At 36.5% G+C, this 16,189-nt stretch overlaps 1 protein-coding gene across 4 annotated transcripts in view; it reads left to right on the top strand.

The window, feature by feature from the left end:
• Positions 1-16,189, top strand: part of WDPCP (WD repeat containing planar cell polarity effector) — a 312,142-nt gene that overhangs the window by 201,438 nt on the left and 94,515 nt on the right. For 3 of the 4 annotated variants that reach the window (XR_011466041.1, XM_070379381.1, XM_070379382.1), the window contains exon 12: positions 2,821-2,944. Coding sequence is in view for 3 of the 4 variants with exons in the window: in XM_070379381.1 (XP_070235482.1) it covers positions 2,821-2,944 (124 nt within the window). In the remaining variant the exon portion in view is untranslated. Of the gene's footprint in view, positions 1-2,820; positions 2,945-3,143; positions 3,229-16,189 lie in introns of those variants that run through there. The other variant, XM_070379383.1, reaches the window with a different exon arrangement.

The raw sequence follows: 16,189 nt of genomic DNA on the forward strand, positions 1-16,189 counted from the left end.
GTAGAATATGCTCAGATTTTAAACTTTGATGAGGAATTTCATGTACTTTCTAGGGTTTGGAAGACAAAGGGTCCTAAACAAAAATCCTTATTTCTCCTTCACTTTAAACAGTAGTATTTCTCACATCCCAAGTTCATTGTCCAGACAATAGACTTTACCACTGATTGTGTGTGTGTGTGTGTGTGTGTGTGTGTGTGTGACAGAGAGAGAATTACAGCTTAGGTTGTTCTTCTTGTTTTCGTTTTAACTTTGACTTCTAATCCCCCTCTACCTTGTGGCTGCCTGGATTTCCTAACCTTCTGTAAATAAGTGATTTTGTCCATAGGATCTCAGATGTTTATTTTCAGAGAGAGATGAGGCACTGTAACCCACCCCCCCGAAAAAAGGGGGAAAAAAAAGTGCCATGTGGAATAATGAAATCAGTTTTTCTATTTTGCAGTATATATTATTTTTATTATGAGTAATTTATTTACTTAATGTAAAATGCATCTAAACATTCTTGAATTTGTATATTTCAAATGTTTGTGATTAGCATTGACATTAATAGTGGGAAACCATGGCCAGTGAAGATGTTTCTAGAGGTGATTTACAACGTAAAGAAAACAGGAAATATGTCAAAAAGCCTTTATTGGAGAGCTTTTTCCCTCACTGCCTTCTTTCCATATTTATAGATTTTCTTATTCCATTTTATTACATTTCAAAGTAAACATGATAGATAGTATTCTGTACCTAACCTTCTTTTTAGTAATTTTAGAGAAGAATAATCAGTAAGAACATGTTCTTTCAAGAAGTCTGCATCGTGAGACTTGGCCTCAACTCATAGGAGGCCCACAATATTTATTTAATGTTAATTGAATGTGCTTTTTGGAGGTAGTCCAACACATCTATGGAGATTCCAGTGCGTCTGCAATGAGAAAATGCCTAGCATATGCTTGACCCACAGTAGGTACTCAGTGGATGTTAGTTAAAAAGAAGAGTATAACTTCAGAATTTGGGGGCTCTAAGGTTACTGTAATATTTTCACCTGCAGAGTTATCTCAAGTAATTATTTGTTAGTATTGGTATACTCTCAAGATTAGGTAGATAGCAGGGTGCCTAAAGAAAGCCTGTTGTGGTAAGCATAACCCATGTAAGAGATCATAAATTTACAGTTGAGGAAATATGAAGACAACAATATATTGACTCTTACTCAGAACACCATGAAATTGTTAGCACCTTAGTGAATTTGTGTTGTAAGATTCCTGTGTAGTAAGTAAGATTATTAGGGAATTCACAAATGGGTATTATCAGGTTCCTGCCTTAATAAAGGATATTATCAAGGAACCATATTGGGTGGATACGGAAATAAAAAATTTGTATGATACACTAGGCTATTAAAATAAAATGCTTTCATGATGCTAGGTTATCAGAATATGTACATTTTAAGTAGATGTATGCATTTTCCCCCAAGTAATTGCAGAACACTTTTCTAAAACATTCACAATTCTTCTCTGTTGAGATTTATTCTATCTGAATCTAACAAATTTGACATGGTAATTTGTTTCCTTTTATTAATGGAGCCCAGTGAGCTCTTTTATTTGTAGCTGGAGCTGTGGTTATCTTCAAGATCTTCATTTCTGCCTTAAACATCAAGCTGGGCTATCTAATGAGTCTGTAACTGTGCTGGGAGCTACAAGTATTCCATGTAGGCTCAAACATTTCAGATGTACGAAACATGCTGTCAAGAAAACAAGCAATGGCAAGAGAATCTGGCTTGTTTTCACAATGGCATTGCTGTATTCAATTTTAATCTAAATTGACTGCTGCTTTCAAAGAAAATACCCCCAAAGTTCATCTTACTTTATTGTCTAGATCTGAGATTAAAAAAAGAAATTACCAGCAGCTTAGCAAAGTCCATAGCAATTGCTCTGATGAGGTATTTAATACTTTCAAACCCAAATATACCTAAAAGAGTTCTGCTAAATAAGGATGTTTATTCAACCTAGTGCTAGTAGTGCAAAAAAAATCAGTGGAATCCTACTGTGAGCTGTATTCTCATACAACGCTCACCATTATGGGAATTATATATTTCCCAGTGATTTCTTGGGGGTAACACAACCCCACTGGCATGTCTTGGCCAAAGTGTAAATTAGACAAAAAGTGCCCTTTTCTCCTAATCGCTAGCCCTTTGGCTTATCAAACCTGCTCTCCAGTCCTTTCCTATCAGGAAGTCAGTTGACCAGAGTAGATTAGCATGGGATCCCTCCCAGGGATGTTAACTTTCACCCTTGGACAAAACCAAGAATGTTGTGTTGTTTTGGACAGTATTTAGGAAAGGGAGGGGGATTTTTGATCTTTAAGTTGTAATAAAGAAATATTATTACTCCAATAAGTCTATTTTTATTTGCATTATTTTTAAAGATATTTCTAATACTGACTCCAAAGCCTAATGTAGTAAGACTAGTTTCCTCCTTTCAGCTAAAGAGAGTAAATGTTGTGCACACTGTGAGTTGATTTTACTGGAAATACTAGTTTCGAATTGTGTTACTCTGATGAGTCACTGTTTTAATTACCCATTTGTGGTGAGAGGTTGATTCATTATGGATTTCTTCAGTTGTGACAGCTTTTTGTTGCTCAGAGTCATTGTCAGCTTTGCTTCAAGTGAAAGTTTATACACAGGTTTGTTTTTGTACCAGCTGTCATATTTTAATTTCATCTTTTCCTGCAACAGGCTCACATTTCATCCAAGTTTGCAAAACCTGACTGACTGCAAACATGAGTATTCTGTTGTAATTGAAGGAGTTTCACTTGTTTTAGTGCTGCTATGTTTGAATTCCACAGCACAGCTTGAGGCAAGCCTTGGAACCTTCTATGCTCCAACAAGACCACTCCTGGATACGACTATATTAGAATACAGAGACCAAATCAGCAAATACGCAAGGAGATTCTTCCACCACTTGCTCAGGTAAATGATAACTTCAGATTAATTAGTGTCAGACTTCAGATTAATTAGTGTCAGACTAATTACCTATTTAAGGAACCATCTTCTTTAATTAGAATATTCCATAATATGTCTATCTCTTTTCTAATAGTCTGTCCCTTAAGAGAAAAACAAATCAGCTCTTGATATGCTTTCTTTAATTTGTTCTTGTTTTCCTATTCAGGACTATACTGGAGTATCATTGAGGTCTTTTACATCATCAGTACACTTGAATAAAATTGTCCCTTTAATATGAAAGCAAAAATTACCAGCTTTGTAAAGTTATTTTAAAAATATTAATTGTACTCTTAAGAACAGAGAAATGTTTAATTGCAGCTAAAATAAATGTGCTATAAAGTTATAAGACAGTCTGCTGGTTTGCTTTACTTTCAGAATTACTATAGAGAGATTTGTCCATTGTTTTCCTATATAATGTAGCAAGTTGCTAGCTTCACTGTGTCTCATTTTCTCCCCTTTAAATTCCTTTAATTCCTTTAGTCTTAAGGATTATATGAAAAATTAGGTAGTGTCAAGAAATTACTCTGAGACAGATGCTGTAGAAGTTGAAGGAGAAGAATATAGAGCATATTCTCTATATATAAAATGAAAAAAATGGGTGGAAGATGAATGGATGGATGGAGATAAATAACTAGCCAGTTACTTTAGAGATACACCTAAATATATCAATGCTAGTAGTAAAAACAGGGAAGTGTTTAGAATAAAAATTAGGATATTGTGGAGTGGGTTAAGAGAAATATGAGAGAATAAGCCCATGGGAGCCTCCAAGGTATTAGTAATATTCCTTTTCTTAAAGTGAATGCAGTATATATTAAGGTCCATTAAAAAGTATTTATCTTTTAGCTGAAAGTATACATTTTGTATACTTTATTATATGATATATTTTATAATAGAAAGTAATAGACTTTTCAGTTGCTACATCCAGTCGAACTGGGTTTCAATTTTACTTCTAGTGTACTCTAACTGTTACAGTTCTTTTTAACTCAGGAAATTTCTGAGTTTATCAATTGACAAATGAGTAAACTATTTATAAAGTGGCACTTTGATCTCTACTGAACAGTGAAACCTTTGGAAAACAGTCTTTTTAGAAGCTAGAAATGTTAATATATTGTGTATGTTATGACCTACAATTGAATGTTGCCTTTTTATCTGAATGACTTCGGTATATTCCAAGAGATCCTTCACCCTAAATGAAGCAGTGTTATATCTCTAAACATATACATCTTCATGACAAAGATAGTGAAACTGCCATCACATTTATTTGGACTTAGGGCTTTATTCTTTGCTCTATTATTCTACTTTCCTTGTTTCTAGGGAAAATTAATTAATTCACCTCTTGCCTGAAGAGCATAAAAAGATTAACATTAATGAAGCTGACATTCTGGTGGCAGATTCTTGGTGGCCTCACTGTCTCCGGCCTGTCTGATTTTATGTAGTGATTTGGTTGTGCATAAGTATCACATTTTATAATGCTGCTGGCTTTAGAATACTCATATCCTACTAATATTCACACGTTCTACTAATGTGCAATTTTCTCATTGATTTTTCTCAGACATAGTATTCTAATTATTATTTGGATGTATTTTGATGAGGTGACTATTACTATCATTATTATTAGACTGTAGCTTATCTGTGTGATTACATCTGAAATTGAACATTGTCTCTTAGGAATATACTAGGTTTTTCATGTTTCCTTTTTTGTATGCTTTCCATTGTTTCAATTATAAGGAATGTTTGGTAGTTCTTTTGACAGTAGGCTATACATGGCATTAGAAAAAAGAAACATTAGAAGAAACTGAATGAGATAGCTTAGGTTAGAACCATCCTTTTGTTTACTCTGCCAACAAGAAGCTCTCCTGCGTAAGTGAAGAGGAAAAGGCCAAGTACGATTTTGTATTTGTGAAGCACTAGAATCGCATCACTTTTTCACTTTTTTCTGGACTTTGCTAGCCAGTATTTTAATACTCTTAAAAAAAGTTATTAGATAATGGAATAAGTACTAACAGTGAAGATCATCATAAAGTAAAGATGAAGAAAAGGAGCACCATGCAGAGTAGGGATATATCTAAGATCACTCGCTGGTTAAGCTGAGGACTCAGATTGCTTAAGTCCAGATTAAAAAAAGAATAAAATACTACATTGATTTTAATATCAAAAAGTATATAGTGAGGTCATAGTATGAGTTTGTGCTGATATACACATATACTGTGTGGGCTTTTAAAACAAATGTTTTGGTTTACAGTTTTGTTTTTATCTTGATAGTAGTAGAAGTCCAGAGACAGCTTTTTGTTTCTTGACCTTTTTTGTCTTGAGCAAATATGAAACGTATTTTGACAGCCTTCCTTCAAATCCAAATGAATCTAAATTTTGAAACTTACTTCTCATGTCCTTTACTGACAACTTTTTTTATGTGTTCAAAGTGGTCAGTGTTCATTAAAGAAATGCTCCTTATCAGTGTAAATAATTGCTCCTAACATTAAAGACAGAAATCAGTAGAAGTACAATCTTGATATGGTAGCTAAATAAGGTGATTGTTACAATAAAATTTTAAAAGAGATTGTACAGCTCAATTCACAAAACCATTAAGCTGGAAGAACTGACCTATAGAATGTGACTTAAAAAAATTCAGTGTGTTATCCTTTACTCTCACACTCCAAATACTCTGACACCAAATATGTGGGGTTTTTCCTCCACACCTACCAATTCTCTGACACCAGCTCTACAGTTCAGTTCAATTCTGATACTAACCAGAGTTAACTCAGATCCCACATTATTAAGAGCTCAGTCTTGTAAGATTATCCCTACTTCATATGCCATGCACAAGTAATAGATTCCCAAGTTACCTGCAATTTCTGTCTGACTTGTCTACAAATCGTACGTTCCTATCATCCCCTCCACATGTTCAATAGTATATTAGAGTAGCTCATAGAACCAGGAAAATAGAGCTTGCTTACTATTGGCAATATTTTAAAGGATACAAATAAAAGCCAGAGAGAGAGATGCATAGGGCAAATAATGTGGGAAAGGACTCGAAGCCTCCATGCCCTCCAAGTGTACCACCTTCCCTGCTCCTCCACACTTTCAGTCCGGAAGCTCTCTGAATCTCCTCCTTTTGAGTATTTATGGAGGCTGCATTACATAGGCATGATTGGTGAAATAATTGGCTACTGGTGATTAATTCAACCTCTAGCTCCCCTTTCTTCCCTTTCCCCCAGAAGTTCAGGAGTGAGGCTAAAGTTCTGCTAATCATGTGGTTGATTTCCCTCACTTCAGCCCCTATCTGTAGAGGCTTTTAGAAAGTCAACTCATCAATCTAAACTTAGGTATTGTTGAAAGGGGATTGTTATGAGTAACAAAAGACTTTCTTTTCATCTTTTTTGGCTCTGTATCACTTAGGAAGTTTCAGGAAGCTCCTTTGTCACAAACAGGACAAAGATCTAATATATATTTCATATTACTATAAATCACAGTATCATAGAAGGAAGATGTAAGTTTGCCTAAATTAAGTTCGAAAGGTGATTGTTCATTTCTCTGCTTCCATAAAATTGAATACTCTTCCAGAACTGCTGAATAAGGAAGTATTAGCAAGTAAGAGCTTTTCACTATAAACAAATAGGAACTATAAGAAAATTCCTAGATAATGATGAAATAAAAGGGAAAGCATTTCAAATGAATGTGCCACATATGAAGCTTATTTTACTATATATTATGTCAACTTTCCTGGATGTTTGAAAATTTGTATAATACTGGAAGATGATGTGTATTATCTTGGAGTCAATATTTATACTTAGAATTTGGGGGAAAGTAATCTCTTAGAAATGACTCTTGGCTTATGAAAAGTATGTATGTTAGGCAAAAAGAAACTGTTAACCAGTTTGATTTTTAAATGGCTTTATAAAATTTACTTTTTACTAATAAAGCACACTCAGTAAATAAAACAATTTTTCTATGAAGTCAATTCAAAGAGCATAAATACTAAAACAGTTACCTAAGAATATTTAGAGAATAAGAATGATCTACAGAGAAAAACTTACTAGTCAGACCACCTATTTAATAGATAATATATTTAAAATATTTGTTTGAAGCATGGTTGAGCTGGCAGGAAACTTAGGGAAACAACTCATAGGTTGAAATGACAAGGATGTTTGATTCCATAAGAGTAGGCAAAGTCACAGTTTGTTTTGAGGGCATTTGCTGGCACCTGGCAGTGAGGTGCTTGGTTTATAAAGGCGGTGTACTCAGAGGATTGGAGACAAAGCCTAGGGCTCAAGCAGAATGGGAAATTGGATCAGGGATTCCCACATCAATTTAGGACCCTTGAAGGGCAGCATCTTCCTTGAGAGATCTAAAAATAAGGAAGGCATGAGATGCAGGAAGGAATGGTTAAACCTGTGGGAGCCTAAACAAAAAGTGATCATGTAAAACATAAACACTGATGTCTAATTCAAGTGATTAAAATTAAGATAAAATCCTGGATATGATAACATATAAATCAGAAGAGAAGTGAAAAAGTTAAAGCATTCTAAGGTTCCTGACTTTCAAAGTGAAGGTAGAGATACTTATTAATACCAGATTTTATAAGTAAAAGATACATGGTAAAATTTGGGGTGCTCACTGAAAGAACAGAATAGACTGTATAATTTTCATACAAATAGAAAGAAAATATTGGATAAGGGAAAAAATAATTGAATCCCAAAGAAGGCAAGAATTGGAGGAGGGTTCATCATGAAGCGAGGAAAACCATAAAAAAAGATGAAAACCAGAAACACAATAATAGTAGAAATGAATTTTAAAAATCAATAATCACTGTCAGTGTAAGTAGATTAAAATTTTCATTTGCAGAGATTGTTGAAACAGTTTTTTCTAAGTTTTTACAAGAGACACTTAAAACATAGGAAGTTTAAAAGCTAGAGAATGGGTAAAAAATTATACTAGGTCAAAAGAGAGCTAGTAATGTTATATAAATAGTCTCTAAAGCAAAATCAGTAGTATAGATTACTAGAGATCGATATCAATAGAAAAATCAATTGATATAACAGTTCTAAATGTGTACAATTACACATAAAATAAAAATTGACAAATCAACTTTTCACAGTTAAAATTTTAATTCCTTTGGTGTGGTAATTGATAGATTAAGTGAACAAAGTATCATTAAGGAAATAGAGAATACTGATGTAATGGACATGTATACAGTACTGTTGCTTCCTGACCTGCATATAGGTTTCTCAAGAGGCAGGTCAGGTGGTCTGGTGTTCCCATGTCTTTCAGAATTTTCCACAGTTTATTGTGATCCACACAGTCAAAGGCTTTGGCATAGTCAATAAAGCAGAAATAGATGTTTTTCTGGAACTCTCTTGCTTTTTCCATGATCCAGCGGATGTTGGCAATTTGATCTCTGGTTCCTCTGTCTTTTTTAAAACCAGCTTGAACATCTGGAAGTTCACGGTTCACATATTGCTGAAGCCTGGCTTGGAGAATTTTGAGCATTACTTTACTAGCGTGTGAGATGACTGTAATTGTGCAGTAGTTTGAGCATTCTTTGGCATTGCCTTTCTTTGGGATTGGAATGAAAACTGACCTTTTCCAGTCCCGATGCCACTGCTGAGTTTTCCACATTTGTTGGCATGTTGAGTGCAGCACTTTCACAGCATCATCATTCAGGATTTGAAATAGCTCAACTGGAATTCCATCACCTCCACTAGCTTTGTTCATAGTGATGCTTTCTAAGGCCCACTTGACTTCACATTCCAGGATGTCCAGCTCTAGGTGAGTGATCACACCATCGTGATTATCTTGGTCATGAAGATCTTTTTTGTACAGTTCTTCTGTGTATTCTTGCCAACTCTTCTTAATATCTTCTACTTCTGTTAGGTCCGTACTATTACTGTCCTTTATCGAGCCCATCTTTGCATGAAATGTTCCCTTGGTATGTGCAGGTCAGGAATCAACAGTTAGAAGTGGACATGGAACAACAGACTGGTTCCAAATAGGAAAAGGAGGACATCAAGGCTGTATATTGTCACCTTGCTTATTTAGCGTATATGCAGAGTACATCATGAGAAAGGCTGGGCTGGAAGAAGCACAGGCTGGAATCAAGATTGCTGGGAGAAATATCAATAACCTCAGATACACAGATGACACCACCCTTATGGCAGAAAGTGAAGAGGAACTAAAAAGCCTCTTGATGAAAGTGAAAGAGGAGAGTGAAAAAGTTGGCTTAAAACTCAACATTCAGAAAGCTAAGATCATGGCATCGGGTCATCACTTCATGGCAAACAGATGGGGAAACAGTGGAAACAGTGTCAGACTTTATTTTTTTGGGCTCCAAAATCACCACAGATGGTGATTGCAGCCATGAAATTAAAAGATGCTTACTCCTTGGAAGGAAAGTTATGACCAACCTTGATAGCATATTAAAAAAGCAGAGACATTACTTTGCCAACAAAGGTCTGTCTAGTCAAGGCTATGGGTTTTCCAGTGGTCATGTATCAATATGAGAATTGGACTGTGAAGAAAGCTGATCGCCAAAGAATTGATGCTTTTGAAGTGTGGTGTTGGAGAAGATGGTGTTGGAGAAGACTCTTGAGAGTCCCTTGGACTGCAAGGAGATCAGTCCTGGGTGTTCATTGGAAGGAGTGATGCTGAAGCTGAAACTCCAGTACTTGGCCACCTCATGCAGAGAGTTGACTCATTGGAAAAGAACCTGATGCTGGGAGGGGTTGGGGGCTGGAGGAGAAGGGAATGACAGAGGATGAGATGGTTGGATGGCATCACAGACTCGACGCACATGAGTTTGGGTGAACTCCGGGAGTTGGTGATGGACAGGGAGGCCTGGCGTGCTGTGGTTCATGGGGTCGCAAAGAGTTGGACACGACTGAGGGACTGAACTGAACTGATACAGTACTGTATACAACTGGAGACTATACTTTTTTCATAAACACAAACAGTTTAAAAAACTAAAAACTAGACTTATTGCAGTGATCATTTTATAATGTACAGAGATATCAAATCACAACAGTAGATCAGTTATACTTGTTTTTTAAAAAGCACCATGTAATTTAAGAAAATACTGGTAAAATAAGCCTAAAAAAAGTAGAAGGAAAGCAATATGTTCAGAAATTAATGTATCAACATTACAGAAGTGAGTAAATAAAGCTAAGCATTTGTTCTTTGACATGATTGGTAAAATAGAAAATAGTGAACAATACTAAGGGATATAAAAGGGATCTAATGTTACACATGTCAGAAATTTTTAAAAATTAGAGAATACTATGAATAACTTCATTACAGAAAAACTTGAAAATTAGATGAAATTTCTTTAAAAAAATAAAAATAAAGCTGACTGAAAAATAGAATATCTGAATAACCATTAATGGATTAATGAAATTAATGAATTAATGAAATTAAATTAGTAATTAACACTTTTCCCACTAGTAAGCCAGTCCCAAAGTGTTTTTAACAAATGAGGGTCTACATTATACTTACACTTTTTCTTCATTGTGTTTCTTTTAGTTGTTTTTTTAAATGCATATTTATTTACATTGTTGCATGTAAAATTAAAAAAAAAAACCCTGGATTCACTATGATGATCTTGTAAGAGACTTATTCGATATGGTAATTATATTTGAAGATTGACTCTAGAAAGTGACTCTTACATGTGAGCAGACCTTTTTAGGAAAAGGATCAAAGAACAAAATGGAAAAATAGCAGAAGGGAACAAGGACAAAACCTTAAGGCCTTTAACTGAAAACCCCTAGATAAGTTTGCTTTTTTACAGATGAAGGAGCTTATTTTCATGTGGGCCCAGTTAGGGCTGTTTGGAAATGAAAACTGTGGGTATAGGGGAACTTGAGATTCTTGCCAAGCAGTGAGGAAAGTTCTACCATATTGACAGTTTGAAAAAACATTGTGATGCTAACCAGTAAAATAGTAAACCAAACAAAATTGGTTCAGGATAAGTACAAATAACTTGAAGGCCATTTCATGAACAGATTCATGAAGTCTGTTTCAACAGACTTGGTTCTTCTTCCTCAAGGTTCCTCTTTTAGAACTAATCCCCTTTTGCTCTTTGATCCTTTTCCTAAACAAAGGTCTGTAACTGTAATCAGTTCAGTTCAGTTCATAGTTACTCAGGGAATGGCCCAAAGCATCCAAACTGTGTTACATTTGGCAGTATGGCTTTCCTTTATAGCATCGCTTCCCTATATATATATATATAAATATACCAGTGAAATAAGTCCTTCAGTTCAGTTCAGTTCAGTCGCTCAGTCGTGTACGACTCTTTGCGACCCCATGAATCGCAGCACGCCAGGCCTCCCTGTCCATCACCAACTCCCAGAGTTCACACAAACTCATGTCCATCGAGTCAGTGATGCCATCCAGCCATCTCATCCTCTGTCATTCCCTTCTCCTCCTGCCCCCAATCCCTCCCAGCATCAGAGTCTTTTCCAATGAGTCAACTCTTCGCATGAGGTGGCCAAAGTACTGGAGTTTCAGCTTTAGCATCATTCCTTCCAAAGAACACCCAGGACCGATCTCCTTTAGAATGGACTGGTTGGATCTCCTTGCAGTCCAAGGGACTCTCAAGAGTCTTCTCCAACACCATAGTTCAAAAGCATCAATTCTTCAGTGCTCAGCCTTCTTCACAGTCCAACTCTCACATCCAAACATGACTACTGGAAAAACCATAGCCTTGACTAGACAGACCTTTGTTGGCAAAGTAATGTCTCTGCTTTTGAATATGCTGTCTAGGTTGGTCATAACTTTCCTTCCAAGGAGTAAGCATCTTTTAATTTCATGACTGCAGTCACCATCTGTAGTGATTTTGGAGCCCCCCAAAATAAAGTCTGATACTGTTTCCACTGTTTCCCCATCTATTTCCCATGAAGTGATGGGACCGGATGCCATGATCTTAGTTTTCTGAATTTTACTTACATTGCTCACATTCTCTCTCAGATATTATGTCTAAAAATAAAAATGGGTAAAACTCACATTATTATAAGGAAAATCATGATTATTTAAAAAGCTACGATAATAACCATTCTTTTCCACTTGAATTACTGTAATGGCCTGAGAACTCTCCGTTGTCCAGTGTGAAAGAAATATACTAGATTCTTTATAGAGGTTAAGAATAGTGATAGTTTGCTTATTAGGCATTATATTGAATAGATGAATCTTAAGACTTTTTTTCACCCCAGTCATTACTGTTTTCATTTGTGATGTACAAAATTCATTTTATGCCTAAATTCTAGTTGAGTTGTTTTTTCAGAACTATTTATTCTTATTTTCTCTTGGATATTAACTCTCCATGGTCTTCTCTGTTACTCTTCTTCAATGAATGATTTCCTGGGCCTGGGCAAAAGGCCACATTTATAAGTGAGGAAACTGTGTCTGCAGGTTTGACACTTCTGACCAAGACAGTTGTTGACCTTAAACTCCAGACTTGCCCCAACTGATGGCCTCCTTCTGCTTCTTGTCATGAAGTCTTAACTCTCTTTAGTTTAGCAGATGAAAGTGGTTAAAAAACACTAGGATGTATTCACATTAACTGTATTAAGTACATGGCCTCTGGGCACATTTGAGTGTAGCACCTAGCCACAACTGGTATGTACTCAGGATGACTATGGACATGTAACATAGACCATGTAACACAGTTATAGCTATTTTAAAGCTGTGGTGTGAAGACACCCTTTATCAACAATGCAAAAATCAGAGATGTCTTCTCTGACAGTGAAGGACATACATGATCTGCAAATTGTGGCTATTGAGAGAGATGATTCTTGGCTACTGAGTACTTTATAAAGCCTAGGAGAAATTCTAACCTGTTGAGGTCTGAAAAAGAGACATGCAAAGAAGATACAATCAATAATTTATTAGGCAGATTGTATATATCTGCAGATCTCATAGCTCAAGGAAAGACCATGATAGAGTATAATAAATGAACCTCAATAAATAAGTGGAGAAGGCAATGGCAACCCAATCCAGTGCTCTTGCCTGGAAAATCCCATGGACGGAGGCGCCTGGTAGGCTGCAGTCCATGAGGTCGCGAAGAGTCTGACACGACTGAGCGACTTCACTTTCACTTTTCACTTTCATGCATTGGAGAAGGAAATGGCAACCCACTCCAGTGTTCTTGCCTGGAGAATCCCAGGGACTGTGGAGCCTGGTGGGCTGCCGTCTATGGGGTCACACAGAGTCAGACACGACTGAAGCAACTTAGCAGCAGCAGCAATAAATAAGTTTCAGAATATGTTTATTTTTATGTGAAATGCTTCTTGTGTGTTTGGTAAAGTATAAATATAACAATAATTCTTTACTCTTTTATTACATTTTAAACTTATTAGAACTCAAAAAACTATGAACAGATGTTGTAACCTTATTTCTACTTATAGTAAGTATTGGCACCTGTTTGTCATATTCTAGAGTAGACAGGATAAGTACCATTTGGTTCCAACTCTTTAAATTCTCCTCACTTCCATTTTGCTTTCCTCTGATAACCATGGTCAAATAATAAAATATTCAGCTTGCTATATAGGTTCTGATTCTTATTAACTATCATAAAATTTTATATAAAGAGGTGCTTGACTTTTGTCAGTACCTGGAGAACTAAGGAGCATCTATCTAAATTTTAGGGATGTAAGGCAATGGCACCCCACTCCAGAGTTCTTGCCTGGAGAATCCCAGGGATAGGGGAGCCTGGTGGACTGCCATCTCTGGGGTCGCACAGAGTCGGACACGACTGAAGTGACTTAGCAGCAGCAGCAGCAACAAATATTAGCTTCCCTCAAAAAGGTAACATATGTGCCTCAGAAGTGTTGATATGACTGAAAAAAAAGACATTACTTTGGTGAAATCTTTCTTGAACACTGATCACATGTGGTTATTGCTCTGAGAGAATATGTATTTATCTTTTATTTCATAGATTTTATAAACAAATGTTGTTTAAACCTAAAGCTCTCCCATGAATTCAGCTCTTCCTGATCCACAGGACTGCATACTGTCATTGCAGTTTAGAACATTATGCTACATTTTGGCCTAAATAAAAGTAACTTCCTGATTGTAGAAGTAATAGATGATTTCCTTCACAGTATAGTATCATTGCTTTCTTCTTTTCATGTCAGTAAAAATAGATTCACATCATGCATTATAAAGATGTAGCACCACCCATCCTCTTATTCATGGACATGGACTACTTCCAAATTTTTGTTACTTTGAGCAATGCTGTTAATAGACACGATATTCATGTAACTTCATGAGTGTATTCATGCACACACACAGACGTGTACACACACACATATATTTGTGCATTTATCTGATTATTTCCTGAGAGTGAATTCCTATAAGTGAAATTTCCTAGTCAGAAGTTATTCACACTTATAAGATTCTTGATATATTTTTGTCAAATATTCCTGTCACCATTTTGTCAAATTAGTCATCATAACCACAGTTGAGATAATATCTTAAAGTGATGACAAATAGGTGAAATTTGGCACCTTGCTGCTTTAATTTTTGTTGTATTCTTATTTAAAACTTTTAGGTAATAAACTTTATTGTTTAGAGTGATGAAATTTGAGGCAAACTATATGCAGATGACACCACCCTTATGGCAGAAAGTGAAGAGGAACTAAAAAGCCTCTTGATGAAAGTGAAAGTGGAGAGTGAAAAAGTTGGCTTTAAGCTCAACATTCAGAAAACGAAGATCATGGCATCCGGTCCCATCACTTCATGGGAAATAGATGGGGAAACAGTGGAAACAGTGTCATACTTTATTTTTCTGGGCTCCAAAATCACTACAGATGGTGACTGCAGCCATGAAGTTAAAAGACGTTTACTCCTTGGAAGGAAAGTTATGACCAACCTAGATAGCATATTCAAAAGCAGAGACATTACTTTGCCAACAAAGGTTCGTCTAGTCAAGGCTACGGTTTTTCCTGTGGTCATGTATGCATGTGAGAGTTGGACTGTGAAGAAGGCTGAGCGCCGAAGAATTGATGCTTTTGAAGTGTGGTGTTGGAGAAGACTCTTGAGAGTCCCTTGGACTGCAAGGAGATCCAACCAGTCCATTCTGAAGGAGATCGGTCCTGGGTGTTCTTTGGAAGGAATGATGCTAAAGCTGAAACTCCAGTACTTTGGCCACCTCATGCGAAGAGTTGACTCATTGGAAAAGACTGATGCTGGGAGGGACTGGGGGCAGGAGGAGAAGGGGACGACAGAGGATGAGATGGCTGGATGGCATCACTGACTCGATGGACGTGAGTCTGGGTGAACTCTGGGCGTTGGTGATGGACAGGGAGGCCTGGTGTGCTGTGATTCATGGGGTTGCAAAGAGTCGGACACGACTGAGCGACTGATCTGATCTGATCTGATCTGAGAGGAAAATCTGGAGGTTTCCAATATACGCTCTCTCCCTAACCTGCTTTAATATTGATCTTTTTTTTTCTACTAGTGGTTATAAGCATACATTTTCATATATAGACATGTGTATATATATAAAAGCTATTTGTATTTTGTGAAAGATTACTATTTAATCTGTGCTGGTTAAAGGACTTTATACATGATCACATTTAATCTTCACATCATAATATGTAAGCATGTATTATCCTTGTTTTATAGATGAGGATATTCAGGAAGATTGACTAACTTGTTCAATATTTATATATATGTGGCAGACCAGGATTGTAACTTGAGTCCATCTTACCTCAAAGTCTCAGTTCAGTTCAGCTCAGTCACTCAGTCATGTCTGACTCTTTGCGACCCCATGGACTGCAGCACACCAGGCTTCCCTGTCCATCACCAACTCCTGGAGTTTGCTCAAACTCATGTCCATCAAGTCGGTGATGCCATCCAACCATCTTATCCTCTGTCGTCCCCTTCTCCTCCCGCCTTCAATCTTTCCCAGAATCAGGGTCTTTTCAAATGAATCAGTTCTTCAAATCAGGTGGCCAAAGTACTGGAGTTTCAGCTTCAGCATCAGTCTTTCTAATGAGTATTCAGGACTGGTTTCCTTTAGGATGGACTGGTTGGGTCTCCTTGCAGTCTAAGGGACTCTCAAGAGTCTTCTCCAGCACCACAGTTCAAAAGCATCAATTCTTCAGTGCTCAGCTTTCTTTATAGTCCAAGTCTCACATCCTTACATGACTACTGGAAAAACCATTGCTTTGACTAGATGGACCTTTGTTGGCAAAGTAACGTCTCTGCTTTTTAAAATGCTGT

This window comes from Bos mutus, chromosome 11 (genome assembly GCF_027580195.1).
Source record: "Bos mutus isolate GX-2022 chromosome 11, NWIPB_WYAK_1.1, whole genome shotgun sequence".
Taxonomy (NCBI): domain Eukaryota; kingdom Metazoa; phylum Chordata; class Mammalia; order Artiodactyla; family Bovidae; genus Bos; species Bos mutus.